This window comes from Humulus lupulus, chromosome 2 (assembly GCF_963169125.1).
Source record: "Humulus lupulus chromosome 2, drHumLupu1.1, whole genome shotgun sequence".
Lineage (NCBI taxonomy): Eukaryota > Viridiplantae > Streptophyta > Magnoliopsida > Rosales > Cannabaceae > Humulus > Humulus lupulus.
In genome coordinates, this window is record NC_084794.1 from 197,364,133 (window position 1) to 197,384,067 (window position 19,935).

The 19,935-nt window shown below is 36.4% G+C and overlaps 1 protein-coding gene across 1 annotated transcript; it reads right to left on the reverse strand.

The window, feature by feature from the left end:
• Nucleotides 1-15,388: 15,388 nt before the first annotated feature.
• LOC133815060 (uncharacterized mitochondrial protein AtMg00810-like) lies at nucleotides 15,389-15,820 on the reverse strand. Its single transcript, XM_062247947.1, has one exon. The coding sequence runs from the start codon at nucleotides 15,818-15,820 to the stop codon at nucleotides 15,389-15,391; it is 432 nt and encodes a 143-aa protein (XP_062103931.1).
• Nucleotides 15,821-19,935: the final 4,115 nt, after the last annotated feature.

The window sequence follows — 19,935 nt, forward strand, 5'->3', positions numbered from 1 at the left end:
CGTGGGTCTCAGGACAGGCTAAATACCTTCTACATTATTTCCCCTAATGGTCCTGGCCATTAGAACCAGGACCCAACATTCGACCCAGATTCATGTAGAGTGATAAAACACTTAGTGAATTTTGAGGAAAAACAGATGAATGTAAAATGGAAATCATTGTGCAGAAAATAAAATCAATATAAGAAAATGGATAAATAAAAATTTGTCTTGGATGCATTCGTTTCTATAAATATGATTATTACAAAAACAAAAAAGAGAAGAGAAGCCATAATCAAAATACAAAGGCTCAGACTTGGGCTTCATGTTGATTCGGAGCGTCTGGAGCGTTCTCATCCTGTTGATCCCTAGTTGGCAACGCTGCATTAGCCTTCTCTTTGGCTTCGAACTCAGCCCTCTTTACAGCCGGATCCAGATAGAGAAGGAGGTTCATGTCCTTGTCTTTGAGCCAAGCCATATAAATGGCCTCGTCGAAAGTGATCGCCAACATTTCGTCGGCTTGCTCCTTCTCCAAACGAGGCTCCTTGCTCCACTTCATCTCCAACTGTACCATGGCCTCCAAAGCTTGGTTCCGGGACCCAAGGTTTGCCACCTTTTCCCGCTCTTGGCGAAGTTGGGCCTCAGTCACCTCCAGAAGAGCTTTGGTCGAAGCCTTCGAACTGTGGACATGAGATAGCTCCACCTCCAGATCGTCCACCAACTTCTTATGTTCGACGTCTTTCCTGGACAACGCTTCCTCGTGCTAAGCCAGAAACCCTGGCAACCTCCTCATGCTCAGTCGTAATCCGGGCACCCTCCTTGGCCAGGGCCTCCCAAGCAGCTTCCCACTGGTTAATGACCCCCTCCAACTCCATCTGAGCCATCTCCAGCTTCACCGCCATTTCTGCCACCAAATCCACGTTCCTCTGGGCCAACAAGGCATCTTGGAACAAATAAAAGTTAGAAAATCCTCAAGAAATAATGATGATGGAAGAAAAGACAACGAATATGTGATTTACCGCGGTGTCCTGATGAAGGATGGCCTGGGAGAAGAATAAGGCATTTTGGCTGGCCAAGGTAGCGTACCGCTGCAGCTGGAGGGTGGACATGGTAGCCACCACCTGGGCCAACAAATCCGCACCAATGGAGCCGTGTCTTGACCCAGTTTAGGCCAAAACCCGATCTTGGCTACCAATCGGTCCACAATGGGTTAGGGAGCATTGAAGGCCTCTGAATGATTGGAAAACTCTACCTTCCGTCGGATGAGTAAAGCCCGGGCCACTTTGTCCCATTTGTCCCGAATTTCATCCCAAGATCGGGATACCACCTTCATCCTCTCTTCCCAGAGGATCAAGTCCCCTTCCTCGGGAAGGGCTGGGTTGATGGGAAGCCTAGGCACATCCAGAAGCTTCTACGCGACGATCAGGGTCCCCAGAGGAATGCTCCTCGACCAAGGCAAGATCCTTGGTCCTGGCCCTCTTGGCCCACTTCGGCGACTCTACAACGACCGAGTCCACTGCCCTCTTCTCCGCCCTTCCACCTCCAGAGGGCTCCTATTCCAAGTTAATAACCTAGAGATGGGTAGATTGGGGCAGGCTTGGTACTGAAGGAACCAGGATGAATGCATAAGGGACAATAGATCCACGACAATGGGGCAAGGAAGCCCCACGTTGCTAACGGTCCTAGACAGATAATGATTGTACCGTTGCATATTCCTAGCTAAGCCCTCAAGAAGAGGGGCATAAGTAAAAATCAGAGGCGTTTTACATTGCCCTGAAATATTAGCCCCGAGAGTTCCACTGTTTGGCTGCCTCCCCTTAAGAAGGGCGTCCAATTCTTCGGATGTGACCTTCTCTGTTCGGCTTGCTCTTTTTTCTTCTTCTCCGCATCTGCCCAGGCCACGACCTCCACTGCCTCAATGTGAATGAGGGCCAGCTCCTCCCTCAAGGTCGGATCCCTTTCACATTGTAGCCCCCAGAAACTGGGGTCATCTATCGATTGGTAGGTGGTAATCAACTTGACCAAACGAAGGTTATCCGTGGTCACGAAGCTCCCCACATCCAGTTCCTCGGCACTGAGAGTGGCATAAAATTTCTTGCGGTCCAGGATGGATTTGGTGAGCTGAGTCTAGGCGTACAGACCTGTTTTCCAGGAACATGAGTGTGCAGTAAACAAAACTAAGGAGCTAGGTGAACAAGGAAGAAAAGTGACTTACCCACGCACTGGAAGTCCAGCACTAATAAGGGGGAACCCGGATGTCATAAACCAATAATGCCTGACATCCGAGGGGTGCTCCCAAATGCTGAATGGATTCGGACTGACACCACTGGATTTAAGTCTGTAAAACATGTCCCGTGTCTTGTCCTTAGAATTAAGTTGTAGCTCCAGCTTGTAAAATACAACTCCTCCACGGGGGTAGGCGCTAGGATCTCATTCAATGCGCAGAATATGCGCCATCCCGCAAGCAATTTGTATGCTTGGGGCAGAAGCTGGAAAGGCACGATTCCCACAAATTTAAGGAACCGAGCAAAGTAATCATGGAGCGGAAGAGTAGCTCTCACACTAATGTGGCCTATGCTCCAGGCTCCAAACTCACCCACGTTGGTATGGGCATTCTCCTCCTCCCGGGCCAGTCGGTTGTAAAAAATCCCTGGAGTCGACTCCACTCCTAGGTATTTCTCCAAAGCATCCAACACCCGGTAATTCCGGAACTCATTCTTCTCCGCATCCATTTTCCATGTATTGCCAGTGGGAAGTCTGTGCCCTTCCAGGACTATGGGGCAAGATTGAATGACTTCCTCTGGATGAAGAGTGATACCACAACTCATGACCAGGGACCTGGAAGCGACAAAGAAAACAAGAACCAAACAGCTAGCACCAAAACCGAAGAAAATTGGTTGAGGTACGGGGGTTCTCCTAAAACTGCTCAGAGAGGTCCCCTCTGGACCTAGATCCCAGATCAATAGAGATCCCAAGATCTTCAGTAGGGAACTAAAGATTTTCTAACTCACCCAAAACAGTCTAGAGGCATCCGAATTGATCTGGGACAACCAGACTAATCGAAGCTATCACCTTGAGAATCTATGGTTCATGCCTACCACGATCTTATTTAGAACCACCCTACATGGTGGTCACGACCCTAATATTTTTATGGTCGCAGGAATAACGTGACAATAAAAACAACTAAAAAGGAACAAAAATATGAGAAAAATGACTGGAAAACTTACTAAGGGATATCAGACTTGAAATTCGTAGAGTCTCAAGCAACAATGTCGGAAAAATCTCAGTCTTGAACCTGAAAAGATGATGCAACAGTTCGTCGGCACTCCCAGATGTGTAAACCGGGACATAATTCTCTACTGGCTGAGTGGGAAGAGGCCTAGTCGAAAATAGATGAACACGAAGGTGAATTAATCGCCATAGAAGCTCGTCGACAAAATGGGACATAAAAAAACTTTCCTTTCTGATCTAAATACATGGAATGTGTAAAGTTTGAAAATGAGTTTGTTGAGGTATTTATAAGGCAGAAATTCACTATTTGATCCAATGGACCACAATGGGGATCCCAAGATTATCAACATTCGACGGTCCCGGATGATGCAGAGGCTTTACTTGGCCTAATCAAACACTGAATCGTAGATTTGTTAATCCATGATTCGCATCTACCCCATCCAACGATCCATTTTAAAAATCTCAAAACTATCCCCATCGAACGGTTCTGAATGGTGCAGAAGCATTAAACAACCCACTCGAATACCCAGTAAATCTTTTTCGTACAAACGAGATGTCTCGAGAATTTCACTGACACCCATCGGTCACCTGGGCAATCAAAAGATTCTTTTCAAATTTTTAGGCGCGAGTGGCGCAGACGCACGATCAATCTGGAGACACGTGTCTGAGACATTGAGAATTTGAAAAGACGGGGATCGCCCAAATGGCCCCCAAGTAAATGAACCTGAATCTTGGTAAACGAACCAAGATATTTTAGATTGATTCGGGAGAGTGGGGCAAGTCTTCACCATGCGAACACAGATGAAGACTTAGTGGTAAATGTTATCCCTATTTTCTACCCGTGACACGTGGCATGACATAATGGGTATGCGAGCCATCTTAAGAGGCCCGGGCCTGTCCTAAATCTGGTGAACGAAGAAGGATGAAATCCCAGATAGCCCAAGCATCCTCGAGCCCAGTAATGTTCAATGGGCGTGAGGGTAACAAAGGAACTGAGACTAAGATGCAGACCCAACTCATCTCCCCGACCCTGACCAACCTACACCCTCTGGGATGCCAATTAAGGTGGCAGACTAACTAGTCGATGGAAATAGACCTTATCAAGAATCCAGGGGAGATACTGTCACAATGTCCGTCTTAGCAAATGAACCCGAGTCCTGGTGAATGAACCAGGACTCCGGTAAGTAAACTGGGACATTAGTAAACGAACTCGGACCAATCGTCCGGATAGGGTAAGCCTGATCTTCCCTGATGCTGACATGTCCCCAAGAAATCTGAAAGTTGGTCTCCTCAACTAACCTGCATAAGAGGGTACGCACGGAACGTACATTGTTCCTAGGAAACAGTACTGTCACTACTCTGACAGATTCAATCCTCAGGATCCTTTTAGGATCCCACGCGGACCAGTACGAGCTAACTTACAATGGGCAGCTATAAAGCTTGGCCACGCCTGATCTAGCCCAATGGGCCCAAATTAGCTATATTTTATTATGTAATATTCTTCGTATTATGGATCCATTAGCGAGCAAAATGTGACTACATCCCTATTGGGCCCGGATTAATCTAGCCCAAGCCCATTGCACTTGAATGCCTATAAATAGGGCTAGTTGTGCACAGTAGTGGGGATCTCATATTTTCTCTTGTAAGCAATTACTCTGCTAAAATTTGTAGAAAACTCCATCGTCAAAAAACTCCCGAAAGCCTAATACTACTGACTCATGGACTAAGACTCGTTAACGCCCCAACCACGTAAAAACTCTGATTGTTCATCTCAAATTCTTTCTTTTCTACTCTTACTTCTTAATACATATATAGTTTCTGAAAAAATCGGTAAACAGTTTGAATTTGGTGTTTTATGAACATTCAACTTCATATATAAATGTAATTTTACATTTTATACGATTAATTAAAGGAAATTTAGAGTTTGCTTTACATCTATTTTAAATATTACATTATATATACAAAATAAAATAATTACATATTAATATACAACTCGTATACAACTTCAAAAATAATTATAATTAATTTCTTTTTTTATATTATATTTGTTCACTGATTTATTTGATGAATTAATTGTATTTTTATGCTCATATATACGTTAAAATATGTATTCATGGAGAAAAATAATTATGATTTGTTTCCTTATTTGTATTATTGTTTTTACTGATTTCTTTTATTATTATATTGTATTTTTTAATCATATATCTTTTAAAATCTGTACAGATTGTGAATATTAAAAGCCACTTCCCTTTTTGGAAGCATTTATGTCTCTAACCCTATATATCGAATAATATTCTCTCCCAAGCTTGAAATACTTTTCAATGGCTATATCGAGGTCGTGTGACCCAGAAAAAAGCCCAAGTTGGGTCTCCGTCGAATGCAATTATGTTGTGTGACCCATGACCCCCACCTATTCGCCACCGAATAAATTTCTGTCAAATTGGACGAGAAAAACTTTCTTCTTTGGCATCCTCACGTCTAGTCCGCCATTAAAGGCCACGATCTTGATGATTACATTTCTGCCGAAGCAAATCGACCACAAAAGTTCCTCACAGAGACCAATCAACGCGCATGCACAATCAATCCTCTATACAAGCAATCGGTGAAGCAAGATCAATTGTTGTATTCTTGGTTACTTTCTTCAATGACAGAGGGTATCCTTATTTGAGTTGTTTGTAGCACCACCTCTGCACAAGTTTGGAAGACATTAGAGGTACATTAGATTGACCAATTTCACACTCAATTGCAGAGTTTCAAGAAATGAGCCCGTACAATCAATGAGTATCTTCTCAAGATCAAAACAGTGGTGGATCTGTTTAACGCCCAAACGTGACTTCTACTTAGCGATTGTCGTAGTATAGATTGGGCGGTCGATTCTACACGGAAGCAAAGAAATAAAGTTAATCATTATATAAATGTTAGAGATAAATAATATGAAGAAAATAAAACAAGTGATATTTTTGTTGTTTTTGAAATTTAAAGATTATAAATAAACATAGAATAAAGTGTGATGTAACAATAGGTAACAAATAAGAAAGATCAAGAGTCACCAATATGCATACTTATTTATTTGGATCTTTGATTCACAAAAATTACACAAATGGATAGTTCACATCCCAACTATTCATTTGGAAGATTTATCATTAAAGCACAAATATATTTCACAAAATGTATTCAAGTGATTATTATTCTTTACCATGAAAAGATGAGATAAATCTTATGAGAAATCTAAAAATGACATTATACTATTGACAATAATGCAATAAAAGATTGGACATAAAACCTAACACAAATATTACTTTTACTATTTATAAAATACATAGAAAGAGCATGACTAATTCTATATAGATTTAGTAAAAGTAAATATATATGAATGAGATGGAGAAAATGATGAAGATATTATCTATATTATTTTCACTAATTTGATAATACATAGAAAGTGCATGACAAAATCTATACACTATTAGTAAATATAAATATAGTTAACAAGATGAAGAAGTAGAGATGAAAGAAAATAAATCACTCAAATATATAAACTTTAAGCACATGGTGAATCAAAAATACCAAACAAAGTCATAATGCATATAGGATCATCCTAACCTTCCTAAGAAGGTTAGCCTATGTATGCTAGACATTCTCATGAAATTCTAGAGAGAAAATATGAGAAATGAGACTAAAATTTGGTAGAGTTTTGCTACCTAAAAATTACATAGAAAATGTGAAGAGAGTGTCCCTATTTCTAGATGGAGCAAAAGGACTAAAAAGAAATTAAACAACAATTTGGGGTTTACAAAATAAATGTGAAATATTAATAATAAAATATGATTTCGGAAAATCAAATCTTATTATAAATATTAACCTAGTTATTTTGGTGTATGGTCAAAATACCATTTTTCAAAAGCACAAAAAAAGATGAGCTTTAAAGCTCAAAATGGTAATTTTGCAAGGCCCAATACCCACAAAACATGGCTGGTGACACAAGAGGGTTTTGACCCATTTTCAGCCAATGAGGGAGTGCCACGTAGGCAAGTTGCTGGAAGATGTTATTGGGTCACGAGCCTGTGTTGTGGCAGCTGGGAAATGCTTGGGAGAGGCTGAGCCGTTGGACATGTTGGGCCTTCAGCTGAATGAAGCTTGCTGTGAAGGTGCATGGCTGAAGGAAGGACTTAGGCCTGCATTGGGCTTCAACTGGGCAATTGTTGGATGAACGTGAGGCAGCTGGGAAATGCTTGATGGTCACTTGCTTTGGAGGAGAGGAGCGGACACGTGGCGTGCTGGGGCAGTGACACCTGACGAAGAGGTGGAGAAAGAGGCCAGTGGGCCTGGGCTTTCATTTGGGCCTTTGGGACTTGGCCAAAGTCCTTCAAAAATGCCATTTTTTTCATTCATTTCTTCAACTTTATTTATTTATTTCTTTTCTTTTCTTTGTGACAAAATGCATATTTAATTCCTACAAAATAACAATAAATTAAATCAGAATTAAATATTTTCATTTATAAAATAAATCATATTAATTCAATGAAAATATTAATTAAACTTAATTTATTTTGGCTATTAAAATCAATAAATAATGCAATTTTCACCACTAATCACAACCCCCAACTAGCTTATTGCTAGTTCCTAGCAATTCAAGCGGATAAAAAATTATTACCAAGATGAATTAGTGAGCTAAATTATGCAAAATCATTTAACAAAATGTTTAGTGAGAATTTAGAAAATGCTATTTAAAACTATCAAAGTTGTAATTCAAGAGCTTTGTGTGTGTGCACCAAACCATATCGTTTTTTTCCAAAATTTACAACACAAACAATATTGAAAAATCTCCAAAGAATAAAGTCTCAACTCCAAATCCTCACAAATGTATTGAAAGTATTTTTATGGGAGATGGTTGACACTCTTGGAGTTGGAAATTTATCAATTAACGCTCAAAAATAGATGTTATCGTTTTAGGACAAACAATGTTAACGAATATTGATCAAAAGATAGACTAATCAATTAATTGGAATATAAATGATATAAGAACCTTCGGAATTTTATAAAATGATATTAAGAGCCAAAATAAAATACACAAACTTTTTTCTTTTGTTTTTGTTTTTTATGACATAATTGAAAACAAATGTAGTAATGTTGATTTTTTTATTTTTTATTTTTTTAAAAAGTACAAAAGATGAAGATGAAAAATGTTGTTCTTGTTCTTTTATTTTTCTTCCTTTTTTTCATTCTTTTTTTTATATATATATTTCTTCTTTTTCTCTTTTTTTTTTATATATTTTTTTTCTTTTCTTTTTTTTTTTAAAATTTTTTTTGACAAGAGACAACATAGGAAAAACAATTACAAGAAATTAAAAGGAAAATTACAATAAAATACAACAAAGGCTCTTAAAAAATTATCCCTCTAGTAAATGTCATGTTTTAAATCCCAAAAATTAATTTTGCCAACTCAAATGATCAATAGAAGTTTTCAAAGTTGTTTTCTCATTCTCACATCTCACAAAAATTAAAAGCTTTAAACTTTAGGATTTTTCTCAATTGAATGTGTGTCATCATTTTTTTTTCAATGTTTGGTTGTGCATGAAATTACTCTAAAAAATTACTTCCTAATAGTAAAAATAGCAAAAACTATCTCCACAAGATTTTGTTGTCATGAATTTTGCAAAAATTTAACTCAAAATTTCAAAATGGTAATCAAAATATATTTCAACGCATGAATATGCCTACTACCCCCAACTTTAAATGAGACATTGTCCTCAATGTCTAACGTTAAGCTCATTGTGCGAGAAAAAAGGAACATGATAACCAACAACAAAACCCCAAAAAGTAAAATTCGCAACATAAAATAAAGACACAAATTAAAATAAAGCACACTAAAAAGAAAGATAAAACCTGATCAGTCTTTGGTAGACAAAAGCATCGCTCTTAGGTGAGTCTACCAACTGCATGTTTGCGTGCTATCCTGTATCAAAAATGAATTTGCTTTTATCATGCGTCTCAAAAATAGAAGCGTTAGTAACATTTTCAGGATAAAGAAAATGTTTGGGTTCAAAATCGTGGAGGCAATTGGGTGATTGTTTCATTGCAAATATGTTTATGATTTCCTCAACGATTAAGTCTATCACATCAGTATGATAGCTTCCATTGTTCTTTGGAGTGGTTGGAAGAATTTCGGTATGGGAAAGAGTTTCACTCCAAATGGTAATAACATCATCCTCATCGGGTTTTGAACTGAGAGTAGGGGATGGTGTTATGGCCTCAGGTTGGGACGGGAATTGACTTAAATTATGTGAAATAATAGCGTTGGTCAATTCTGAAAGTTGAGTACTAGTTTCCTTAAAATCTTCCACAAATTGTTTATTGAATTCTCTTTGCTCCTCTATAAATGTGTGTAAAGTGTCCTCTAAGGAATTCGTATTAGTGCAAACATTATATGGAGGTTCATTTGGGATGTTAGGAAAAATTTTCTCAAAATTCATGTGATGCGGTGCATGGTAGTTGTACTCAGGCTTCCAACTAAAATCTATGGGTTGGTCCACTAGAATTATGATTCCTATGGTCGACTATTTCAAAGTCACAATAACGTTCATCATAATCTATCTCGGGAACCTCAGAACTTTCTCTTTCAAACTTAGTTGCTAAGGCCTCAAGTTCTCGGTAATCTCTTACACTAAGTTTGCATGCACTCCTAAAACGGCTAGTACCCTTAGTAGCACTAGAATTATGGTTGTTTCTAACTGAAGGATAATACATCGGAAAATACAGCTCGAAATGTTTCTTCTCTTCATCATTCATTTTTTTAATTTTGTTTTTATGATTTTTTTTAATTTTTATTTTTGATTTTTTTTTGTTGTACTTTTTTCCAGGTCGATTTGAGGTTTTTAGAACAGTCCTACTTAATACCCACACTTTATCTAGAACTCCCCGAGGTTACTAGATAATTGTGGAGGGGTCACAATTCATAAAAGCAGTCCTCTTATAACCAACACTTACTAGAACTCCCCGAGGTTACTAAGTAAGCATGGATGGAACTTTACTCAAATTGGCATTTAAGCAAAAATGGCTTATGTTGACAAAACAAGCTTTGTTTTTATTTATTTATTTATTTTTGTATTTTATGATTTTTTTTTAAAGATTTAAAACCTAAAAATTAAAAAAAAAACTAATAACAAAAAATAGAAAATAAATAAATAAAAAAGATACAAATCTAACAATAGAAAAAAAAATCCTACAACAAAAAATAAGAAAAGAAAAACAAGTAAAATATAAAGTAATCCTACTAACACAAAAAAAAAAAAAAACACTAGGTAAGATAAAGAAAAATGTAACAAATCCTAAAGACAAGTAATTAACATAAAGAAATAAATAAAGACTAAACTAGCAAAAGATAAACAACCAATTTTTTTTTTTTTACTAAAAATAAAAAAATGAAATAAGCTAAAAGAAAAAAAAATTAACAAAAAATACTAAATACACACAACAAGCTTTTTTTTCTTTTTTAATTTTTTTTACAACAATAATAAATAAAAAAGAGAGAAAAAAAATTAAAAAAATAACAAATCCTAGAAAAGAAAGGATAGCAATTTTTTTCTTTTTTCTTTCTTTTAGCACAACAATGAAAAAAAAATGAAAAACTAACTAAAAATGAACAATAAAAATAATGATAGTGATTTTTTTTTTTTACTTTTTTTTTGAGTAAATATGAAAAATCTAAAAAAAAATATAAATAACAACAAAATAAAATCAAATAAGTTACAAGAAAAAAAACTAAATAAAATAAAGTAAAATAAGGTACAAGAAAAAAGACTAAATAAACACACAACAAGTTTTTAAATTTTTTTTTCTTACATCAATAATAAATAAAAAGAGAAAAAGAAAACTAACAAAATAACAACAAAATAAACTAAGAAAAATAACAAAAAATAAAAAATAAATAAATAAACTAAGAAAAAGAAAGGATAACAAAATTTTTTTATTTTTTTTGGCACAACAATGACAAAAAAAAATGAAAAACTAAAAGAACAATAAAAAAAAATGATAGTGATTTTTTTTAAGAGTAAATAAGATAAATCTAAAAAAAAAATCCTAGAGAAATATACACAAAAATAAAAGGATAGAATTACTTACCTCTTTTCAAAATTTATTGAAAAACTTTTTTTTTCACTATTACCTCCCCGGCAACGGTGCCAAAATTTGTTTAACGCCCAAATGTGACTTCCACTTAGCGGTTGTCGTAGTATAGATCGGGCGGTCGATTCCACAAGGAGGCAAAGAAATAAAGTTAATCAATATATAAATGTTAGAGATAAATAATATAAAGAAAATAGAACAAGTGATATTTTGTTGTTTTTGAAATTTAAAGATTATAAATAAAGATAGAATAAAGTGTGATGTAACAATAGGTAACAAATAAGAAGGATCAAGAGTCACCAATATGCATACTTATTTATTTGGATCTTTGATTCACAAAAATTACACAAATGGATAGTTCACATCCCAACTATTCATTTGGAAGATTTATCATTAAAGCACAAATATATTTCACAAAATGTATTCAAGTGATTATTATTATTTACCATGAAAAGATGAGATAAATCTTATGAGAAATCTAAAAATGACATTATACTATTGTCAATAATGCAATAAAAGATTGGACATAAAACCTAACACAAATATTACTTTTACTATTTATAAAATACATAGAAAGAGCATGACTAATTCTATATAGATTTAGTAAAAGTAAATATATATGAATGAGATGGAGAAAATGATGAAGATATTATCTATATTATTTTCACTAATTTGATAATACATAGAAAGTGCATGACAAAATCTATACACTATTAGTAAATATAAATATAGTTAACAAGATGAAGAAGTAGAGATGAAAGAAAATAAATCACTCAAATATATAAACTTTAAGCACATGGTGAATCAAAAATACCAAACAAAGTCATAATGCATATAGGATCATCCTAACCTTCCTAAGAAGGTTAGCCTATGTATGCTAGACATTCTCATGAAATTCTAGAGAGAAAATATGAGAAATGAGACTAAAATTTGGTAGAGTTTTGCTACCTAAAAATTACATAGAAAATGTGAAGAGAGTGTCCCTATTTCTAGATGGAGCAAAAGGACTAAAAAGAAATTAAACAACAATTTGGGGTTTACAAAATAAATGTGAAATATTAATAATAAAATATGATTTCGGAAAATCAAATCTTATTATAAATATTAACCTAGTTATTTTGGTGTATGGTCAAAATGCCTTTTTTCAAAAGCACAAAAAAAGATGAGCTTTAAAGCTCAAAATGGTAATTTTGCAAGGCCCAATACCCACAAAACATGGCTGGTGACACAAGAGGGTTTTGACCCATTTTCAGCCAATGAGGGAGTGCCACGTAGGCAAGTTGCTGGAAGATGTTATTGGGTCACGGGCCTGTGTTGTGGCAGCTGGGAAATGCTTGGGAGAGGCTGGGCCGTTGGACATGTTGGGCCTTCAGCTGAATGAAGCTTGCTGTGAAGGTGCATGGCTGAAGGAAGGACTTGGGCTTGCGTTGGGCTTCAGCTAGGCAATTGTTGGATGAATGTGAGGCAGCTGGGAAATGCTTGATGGTCACTTGCTTTGGAGGAGAGGAGCGGACACGTGGCGCGCTGGGGCAGTGACACCTGGCGAAGAGGTGGAGAAAGAGGCCAGCGGGCCTGGGCTTTTGTTTGGGCCTTCGGGACTGGGCCAAACTCCTTCAAAAATGCCATTTTCTTCATTCCTTTCTTCAACTTTATTTATTTATTTCTTTTCTTTACTTTGTGACAAAATGCATATTTAATTCCTACAAAATAACAATAAATTAAATCATAATTAAATATTTTCATTTATAAAATAAATCATATTAATTCAATGAAAATATTAATTAAACTTAATTTATTTTGGCTATTAAAATCAATAAATAATGCAATTTTCACCACTAAGTTTTGCTAGCCATACCATCTCGGTGAAAGAACATCTTGCAGCTATCTTTAAGGGTTTGCCTCCCAAGTACGACACCTTCGTTGTCTCTGTCAACTTGCAGAATCAACCCTATACAGTTGCAGAGATAGAGTCATTACTTCAATCTCAGGAACACAGAATGGAAAGTCATCATCTGTCTCTGGATTCGGTAAATATGGCGACTAACAAAGGGGTTCGTGGTCGAGATTCTTCTCAGGTTGTTAGTGATCACATGCCATCTACCCATTTTTCTCCACCCACTCATTTTGCTCCATCGGTTGGCCGAGGCAGAGGTTCCTGGAATCTGTATGCTATTAATGGGAGTGTTGTGCCACAATCAACCAGTCAAGTTTTTTAATCTGCACCCAATACCTCTTCGGCAAGAATTATCTATCAACTCTGTTCCAAGGCAGGTCATGTAGCATCTCGTTGCTATCAAAGATTCAATATGGAGTTTCTAGGAGCAGGAGGTGCCAATCTTGATAGGCACATGGTCAATTTAGCTACCTCAAACATGGTTGCAGATCCAGCTTGGTATCCAAATTTGGGGGCAACCAGTCATTGCACACCAAACAAGTATAGTCTGACCCAGAAAGAGACATATCTAGGCACAAACAAAGTTCACATGGGGGATGGCATGGACATACCAATTCAGAATGTGGGTAAGTCCTCTTTTCATACTCCCCACACCTCTAAAACCCTCACCTTAAACTGTATACTCCATGTTCCTCACATTGATAAAAATTTATTAAGTATTTCCCAGTTTGCCTTTGATAATAGTGCATTCTTTGAATTTTATCCTAATTGTTGTATTGTGAAAAACCAGGTTTCAAAGGAAAAACTGATGCAGGGCTATCTTGAAAATGGTCGATATGTCATTCCTCCAACCACTATCAAGTTTCAACGTTCCAGAAAGACAACCAATTCAGCTAAACTTTACTCTGTCAATAATGCTCATGTGAGCAATGGTTCAGTGTCTTCTTGTTCAAAATTTTCATTGTGGCATGGTAGATTGGGTCATCCCACTGCCAGAGTTGTACAAACTATTATGTCCAAATGTAATATTCGTTCAAGCAATAAACCTTTTAGTGAACTTTGTACTACTTGTTGCAAAGGAAAAGCTCATCAGTTGCCCTTTTTTTATCTGACACTCAATACTCCAAACCCTTGCAACTGATCCATATAGATCTTTGGGGTCCCTCACTTGAACCATCTTCAAATGGCTATAGGTACTATATTCATTTTATAAATGACTTTACTAGATACACTTGGGTGTTATTACTTCATAGCAAATAAGAGGCTTTGCAAACCTTCATTAAGTTGAAAATGAATTTGACACTACCATTAAATCTGTTCAATCTGATCAGGGTGGGGAGTATAGGCCATTTGAATCTTATCTTACTAAATCAGGTATTCAACATAGACTGTCCTGCCCTACAACACACCAACAAAATGGTGTTGCTAAAAGAAAACACAGGCATATAATAGAAACAACCCTAACCTTACTTGCTCATGCCTCAATGCCTTTGATTTATTGGGATGAGGTTGTAAGAGCATATGTTTTTCTCATAAATCATCTACCATCTAAAGCCATTCATTTTCAAATTCCATTTGAAATTTTTTTCAATAAAAGTCCATATTTTAATCAATTAAGGGTGTTTCTATAGAATTTGGTGAGAAATGATTGTTTTTTATTTTTGTATATTTTTTACAATATAATTTGTACACATAAATAGGGTTTATACAAAAAAATACCCTTAATCACGTAATAAATAAAATTAAATTACAAATCTTCTAAATGAGGAAACTAAGGATTCACAGCCATAATCAAATCATCAGATTGATTTCCTATTATCTATCAACATTCCCCTTCAAGCTGGACTATAGATATTGATGAGTCTAAGCTTATTTACTAGGAAATCAAATACTTGTTCAGACAACCCCTTTGTGAGAATATCAGCCAACTGTTGATCCATATGTACATATTTAATGTTGATAGTTCATTCATCAATCTTCTCTTTGACGGAGTGACAATTCACTTCTACATGTTTAGTTCTGTCATGATGTATGAGGTTATGTGCAATATAATGGTAGACTGATTATCACAATAGAGTTGAATAGGGGCTTCATACTTAATCTTCAATTCCTCTAATAGGCATTTGATCCATAATGCTTTACACACTCCATGGGCCATGACTCATACTATGCTTCTACACTGCTTCTAGCAACCACTGTTTGCTTTTTACTCTGCCATGTTACCACATTGCCCCATACAATTGTACGATATCCAGTTGTAGACTTTCTATCATCAATTGAACCCGCCCAGTCTGCATCTGTGAATACTTCAACTTTTATTTCAGTTTTTTTTTTCTTCTGAAGAAAAGGCTTTTTCCCGGGTTTTTGCTTGAGATACCTCAGAATTCTATATACTGCATTGACGTGTCCTTGACATGGATCATGCATATATTGATTTACCAGACTTACTGCAAAGGCAATGTCAGATCTAGTGTGTGAGAGGTAGATGAGCTTTCCTATTAGTTGTTGATACCTCTCTTTGTTCACTGGACTTCCTTCAAACATTCTCTTCTTGTCTCTGAGCACAATTGGAGTCTTGTTGGGCTTGCTTCCGAGCATTCTTCTCTCCTTAAAAAAAATCAAGGGTGTATTTCCTTTGGGATACATAAATTCCTCTTTTGCTTCTAGCAAATTCCATTCCCTAAAAATGCTTAAGCGCACCGAGATCCTTGACTTTGAATTCCTTTGCCAACATTTCTTTGATCGAATTCATTTCTTCCATGTGGTTGCTAGTGACAATTCTGTCATCAATATATACAATCAGTACTGCCATTTTTCCGATTCTTGAGTGTTTAATAAAGAGAGTGTGATCATTCTAACCTTGTATGTATCCAAGTTCTTTGACAACTTTAAAAAAATGATTGAACCATGCTGAAGGAGATTGTTTCAAGTTGTGGAAAATAGCCTTTGATATTGTTTGCTTCAGTTTATAATCAGTTATGAAATTCATTTCATTAACACATCTAGTTCCATGGGAAGGCAGGATACCCATACACACACACCGTAAGATCGTACCCAAGAAGCTAAAGGGTAGTTATGGCATGGCGCATAGTTCAGGGCTGCTATGATCTGCATAGTGTATGTTCGGAGTTTCACCATCAGCCTAGTAGCTGGAACGCTATCTGCAGTACGCCAGTCCGCATCTCCGACAGTCACACCAGGCTTGTATAGATACCCACAGTCTCAAATGTCCATGTTCAACCTGGCAGCGTGACTAAACAGGTAGAACACGATGTCAATGTGAGCTTCACACTCCACTCCCAGTGGCGCAGTTGTATACCATGTAGGGTTATCCCATTATGTGATTATCTCATATGTGTTTGTGCCCTGGGGAAAAGGAGTGTTGAGTTTCTCCAAGACGTTGTCTGCTCGAACTGTAGAGACAATGAGTGCACGAATGTCCTCATAAGAAATATGTGTGGCATTCCAGTAATTCAGGATTATCTGTGCAGACCTCTCAATACAGCAGTCTTTAGCGCCCCTCATCGACATACCGAGACCGGTAGGGAATGGGTGTTTATAGTTAAACACAAGGCTGAAGGAGCAATAGATTGATATAGAGCGAGACTAGTTGCAAAAGGATTCACTCAATCATATGGTGTGGACTATAACAAGACATTTTCTCTTGTTGCAAAGTTAAACACTGTTAGAATCCTACTATCTATTGCCGCCAATCTAGATTGGCCCTTACGATAGCTAGATATCAAGAATGCCTCCCTTAATGGGTATTTGGAGGAAGAAGCTTTTATGAGGATTCCTCCAGGATTTGAAGACAGTTATGGAAAAGAGAATGTATGTCACCTGAAAAAATCTCTCTATGGCTTAAAACATCTTCGAGGGCGTGGTTCGAAAGGTTTAATCAGGTGATAAAAAGGCATGGTTACAAAAAAGCTCAATCAGATCATACTTTGTTTTTCAAACACTCACAAGAGGTTAAGGTGACTATCCTCATTGTTTATGTCGATGACATGATAATAACAGGTGATGACTTTGGAGAGCAGAAAAAACTTAAAGGCGTGCTAGCCTAGGAGTTTGAAGTCAAAGATCTCGGACCTATGAAATACTTTCTAGGCATGGAAGTGGTGAGAACTAAACAAGGAATTGTCGTCTCTCAAAGGAAATATATTATGGATCTTTTGAAAGAAACTGGAATGAGTGGTTGTAAACCTGTAGCAACACCAAATGAACCAAAAGGAAAGTACAAAAAGAATACCAAAGATAAGACCGTTGACAAAGGAATGTATCAACGATTAGTGAGTAAATTGATCTACATGTCTCATACCAGACCTGACATTGCTTTTGTTGCAAGCTTAGTTAGTCAAAACATGCACAATCCTCTAGAAGAACATCTGGAAGCCGTGTATAGAATCTTGCGCTATCTAAAGAAAGCACTTGAGGCTGGAACCCCTTACTGTTGCTGCAACAATAAAATACCCCCTTTGGAAGGCTGCTATACAAGAAGTGATTGATGCACTAAAGAAGAATGGAACATGGACTATGATTGCTTTACCTGATGGAAGGAAAACTATCGGTTGCTGTTGCGTAAAATATAGCTAAGTGCAAGTATACACTGTCAAAAACAAGTAATATAGTAGCAAGTACCAAATATCGTGTCCTCAAGGATTGTTAATTCACAAATTGCAAACATAAAAATCAACAAAATGGTTTAAAAGAAAAACCAAATTAAGTGAATATTTGAGATTGCAATTTAAACTAATGAGAAACTAAATTAAGCTTAAAATTATCAAACACAAATTAAAAGGAATTAACAAAGATTAATAATGATGGAACGAAAAACTAGGATAATTAAATCCCTCTATTATGCAAAATATGACAACAATGCTACATAAATGTTGTGGCAAACTGGTAGTTCAGTAATCAAGAATTTCAATGAATTTCCATAAGTTTTCGTCGAACTCATTATGGTTTAAATTCTCTAATCAAACTAACATACTCCTATGTTAAGTTAAATTCAAGAATTTATATTTAAGCATCAAATTCCTCAAGATTATGCAAGGCAAAGATACATTTCTATACCTTCACAAAATTAAAATTAAAACATTTAATCTTGCATCATTCAAGTTTTAGGTCCATTAATTACCATTCTTTTCAGCAGCCATAATCAATTCATTTACTCACAAATGGTGATCAATCAAAAGCAAGAATTAAACATGAGACACACTTGAATGAATGAACCACAATTAGCCTTTAGCATTACTAGCAAAGTACCCAAAAGTTACATAATAGAGTTCTTTAACTATCCTAGCTATTAAAAAGTTAGTTCATGGTTAAGAATTCCAATACACACAAATAATAAATACATACCATAATAAGAAAATTAAAGGGAGAAGTTAAGAAAAAACTAAGAAAGTAAGGTAAGAATGCCAAGCCAATAAGATATCTCCAAGTAGCTTGTCTCATAGCCTTATCCCCTTGATTTTCGCAATTAAAGCTCTCAAAAAATGGCTATTTCCCTTAAACTAGGCGGCTGCTACTGTCTTCTCTTGTCTCAACGTGTGTTTATAAATTGGGGGAGAATTGATGATGCAACTAGGTCTTTTTTTCCTCATACCCTCGTGGGCCTCCTCTTTCCCAATCTCCTTTCTTTTTTTTTTCTTAAGAAAAATGGACCCAAGGAAAGCCAAGTCCCAATACCCATCAATATCACTCTGCCCACGTGATAATTAATTCACAAATACTGAGCTAGATAAGACAAAATGTTGTAGTTTCCCACGCGGGCCTTTGAGAGAGTTGACTGGCAGAGTGGAATGCCGCATCCATGCTGCAGCATCCCAAAATCCTGATTCACTTCAAGCTTCAAATCCTTCTCAAAATTCCCAAGACTCTACCAACCACCTGAAAAGACAAAATTTAACAATTAGGATATATTTTTACAACATTATACTAATATTTAATATTCTCTTATTATATTTAATTTTTGACAAAACTAAAATAAAACCACTCTTTTCTTGATAAAAATATAAGTTTAAAAGCATAAAAATAACTCTAATTCCTAGAGTTATCAACTGCAAATGGGTATTCAAGTTGAAGGAAAACAAAGATGAGTTAGTTCACAGGCACAAAGCCAGGATGGTTGCCAAGGGATTTCTGCAGAGATACGATTTTGATTTTACAGACACATTTAGTCTAGTGGTAAACCCTACCACAATCCAGATTGTTCTCACAGTGGCACTGCATAGAGGTTGGGTTATAAGGCAGCTGGTTGTGAACAACGCTTTCTTAGTTGGTGAGTTACAAGTTGAGGTTTATATGCTTCAACCTCCAGGCTTTGAAGATAAATTTGTTGGGGGAGAGTGAGATAACACCACCGCAAAAAATAGAATCTACACAAAATTTAGATTGATAGAGACTTAAAAAAGATTGAAAAAGAACTTGCAAACCCTAGTAGAACAATGATGTTCTTCAAGTTTTGAAGAAGCTCCAAACCCTAGGCAAATCACCACTTTGAACAATCCATAGAGCAAACCCTTGAGCAAACCAAAACACAAACCAAGGCTTATACACATTGTAGAACGCTATCCTAATACTCTATTTCCCAGCCACCATTGATGCTTGAGGCCTTTTCTTTGAGGAAATGAGGATTGAAATTGAACAAGCCTTCAACTCTCTAATTCAAGCACTTTCTTGGAGAGTTCTTGGAGCTACAGAGAGAG